At 42.1% G+C, this 1,769-nt stretch overlaps 1 protein-coding gene across 1 annotated transcript in view; it reads right to left on the bottom strand.

Annotated features, from left to right (window-relative positions):
* Nucleotides 1-1,267, bottom strand: part of LOC107576976 (collagen alpha-1(V) chain-like) — a 3,893-nt gene extending 2,626 nt beyond the window's left edge. Inside the window, exon 1 of the mRNA XM_016263096.1 lies at nt 127-1,267. Coding sequence (XP_016118582.1) covers nt 127-540 — 414 coding nt within the window. The 5' untranslated portion in view covers nt 541-1,267. The remainder of the gene's footprint in view (nt 1-126) is intronic.
* Between the last annotated feature and the right edge of the window lie 502 nt (nt 1,268-1,769).

Below are 1,769 nucleotides of genomic sequence, written 5' to 3'. Positions count from 1 at the left end.
AGAGGCTGGTTAGTGCAATGGACGACTGGTGGTTAAAAAGTGTGAGGGGAGTCAGTGATTGGTCAGGAGAACAATGGGGAGGGAGGAGGAAGTATGGGCAACCACACTGGCACTTTAAAGTTCTACCTCCACCTCCATCTTTGAGGATTCAGAAACCGCCGTTGTCAATACAGACTGGTCTTCAAGATCTGTCACAGGCTTTGTAGTGGCTTTGGCGAGTTCGTCCTGATAGGTGTCAGGTTCATGAGTGGGCATGTCGGGTATGGAGTCCATCAGATCGACCGTTGTTGTTGGAGATGATTGTACTGGTGACTCGGGCTGCTCCGTCGCAGCTGGTGAAGTTCCTCGATGAGGTTCCTGAGCCAAATACTCTGGCAGCTTAGAGGACACCTCAAGGAAACCTTCTTCAAGAGCTTCGGCCTCCTTTTTCTTCTTACGAGATTCTTTTTTGCCTTTCTTATCTCTCTTTTTCTTGTTCTTTTTGCCTTTGCGATCTTTCTTGGGGCGTTTCTTTGGTTCCACAGGCTCGTCTCCCTGCATGATGTCATCGAGGTTATGGATGGGTTTGGCCTTTTATTGATGGGGCAAGGGGTCAGAGGTCGGGCATAGATGAACAGAATTAAAATTGTTAAAAGGATAAAAACAGTAGGACAACACAACTTGTAAATCATACTGACATGTATATGACTGGCTCGCTACATCTCTACTGAATCTAAAATTAAGGTGGTTGACTGATTCTGCTAGACAATGTATTATTCTCTTTGCAAATTAGGTCATAGTTCAACTTGTTCTCAATTCAGATATGCGCTACATTATCAGCCCACAATTCAAGGGGTCGGAGTTGAGCTGCTTACAGGCTATCATTAGAGGCCCTGACTGAATAGGCTTGATGAGGCCTGTCGGGGGGGGATTATATGAATAATGTGAGAACCAAACTGAGGTGTTGAGATGCCAAGTCGGGCAGGATAGAATGGGATCAGTGTGAGCTCTGGTAATAGGTTAGTAATGTGAGCAATGCTGATGAATCTCGCCATTAGTCCCTCTTCTCTCAGCTGTTGTGGGAACTGAAAGCCAGCTGGCTCTACCTCTGAACGGCTGCCGATAGACACTTTTCCTTGAGCCAACTTGGAGAGAGACATACGCAGACATTTACATTCAGCACACTTGCACAAAACTGGGCGTGGGAGCTGTGAGGAGAAATGAATGTACGATGACCTTAAGCGTTCCTCCCAGAAGGCCGCAGAGAAATGCTAACCCACTGACATGATTACTCACTGGGCTGACTCACCCGCACATGCACGTTCACAACAAACACAAATCATCACAATCGAAAAAACATGTTCAAAATGTTCACATAAAAAAATATCACAGTATGAAGAAAAATGTGGGCCAAACTGTTTATTTGAAAGACAAAGAAGTGTTCTTGCATCATGTAGAAAGCTTCTTGTTCCCTAGGCTGTGATTAGAAAATTAATTATGTGATTAGAAAAATTCTATCTTTGCTAAAAAGAATACAGAATGCTTTTGAGCCAATCACCTGAGCCATACATTTCATAGTATGAATATATACACTATTATTCAAAAGTTTGGGGTAAGTATGATTTTTGAAGAAGTCTCTTACATTTACCAAGGCTGCATTTCTTTATTCAAAAATGCAAAGAAAACAGTAATAATGTGAAATATCATTACAAATTAAAATTCCTATTTGAATATATTTTAAAATATAATTTATTCCTGTGATGTGAATTTTCAGCATCATTACTCCAGTC

This window comes from Sinocyclocheilus grahami, unplaced genomic scaffold, assembly GCF_001515645.1.
Source record: "Sinocyclocheilus grahami isolate Dianchi unplaced genomic scaffold, SAMN03320097.WGS_v1.1 scaffold4752.1, whole genome shotgun sequence".
Taxonomy (NCBI): Eukaryota; Metazoa; Chordata; class Actinopteri; order Cypriniformes; family Cyprinidae; genus Sinocyclocheilus; species Sinocyclocheilus grahami.
Note: the sequence above shows the minus strand (reverse complement) of the source record. Positions and strands in the feature narration are given on the sequence as shown.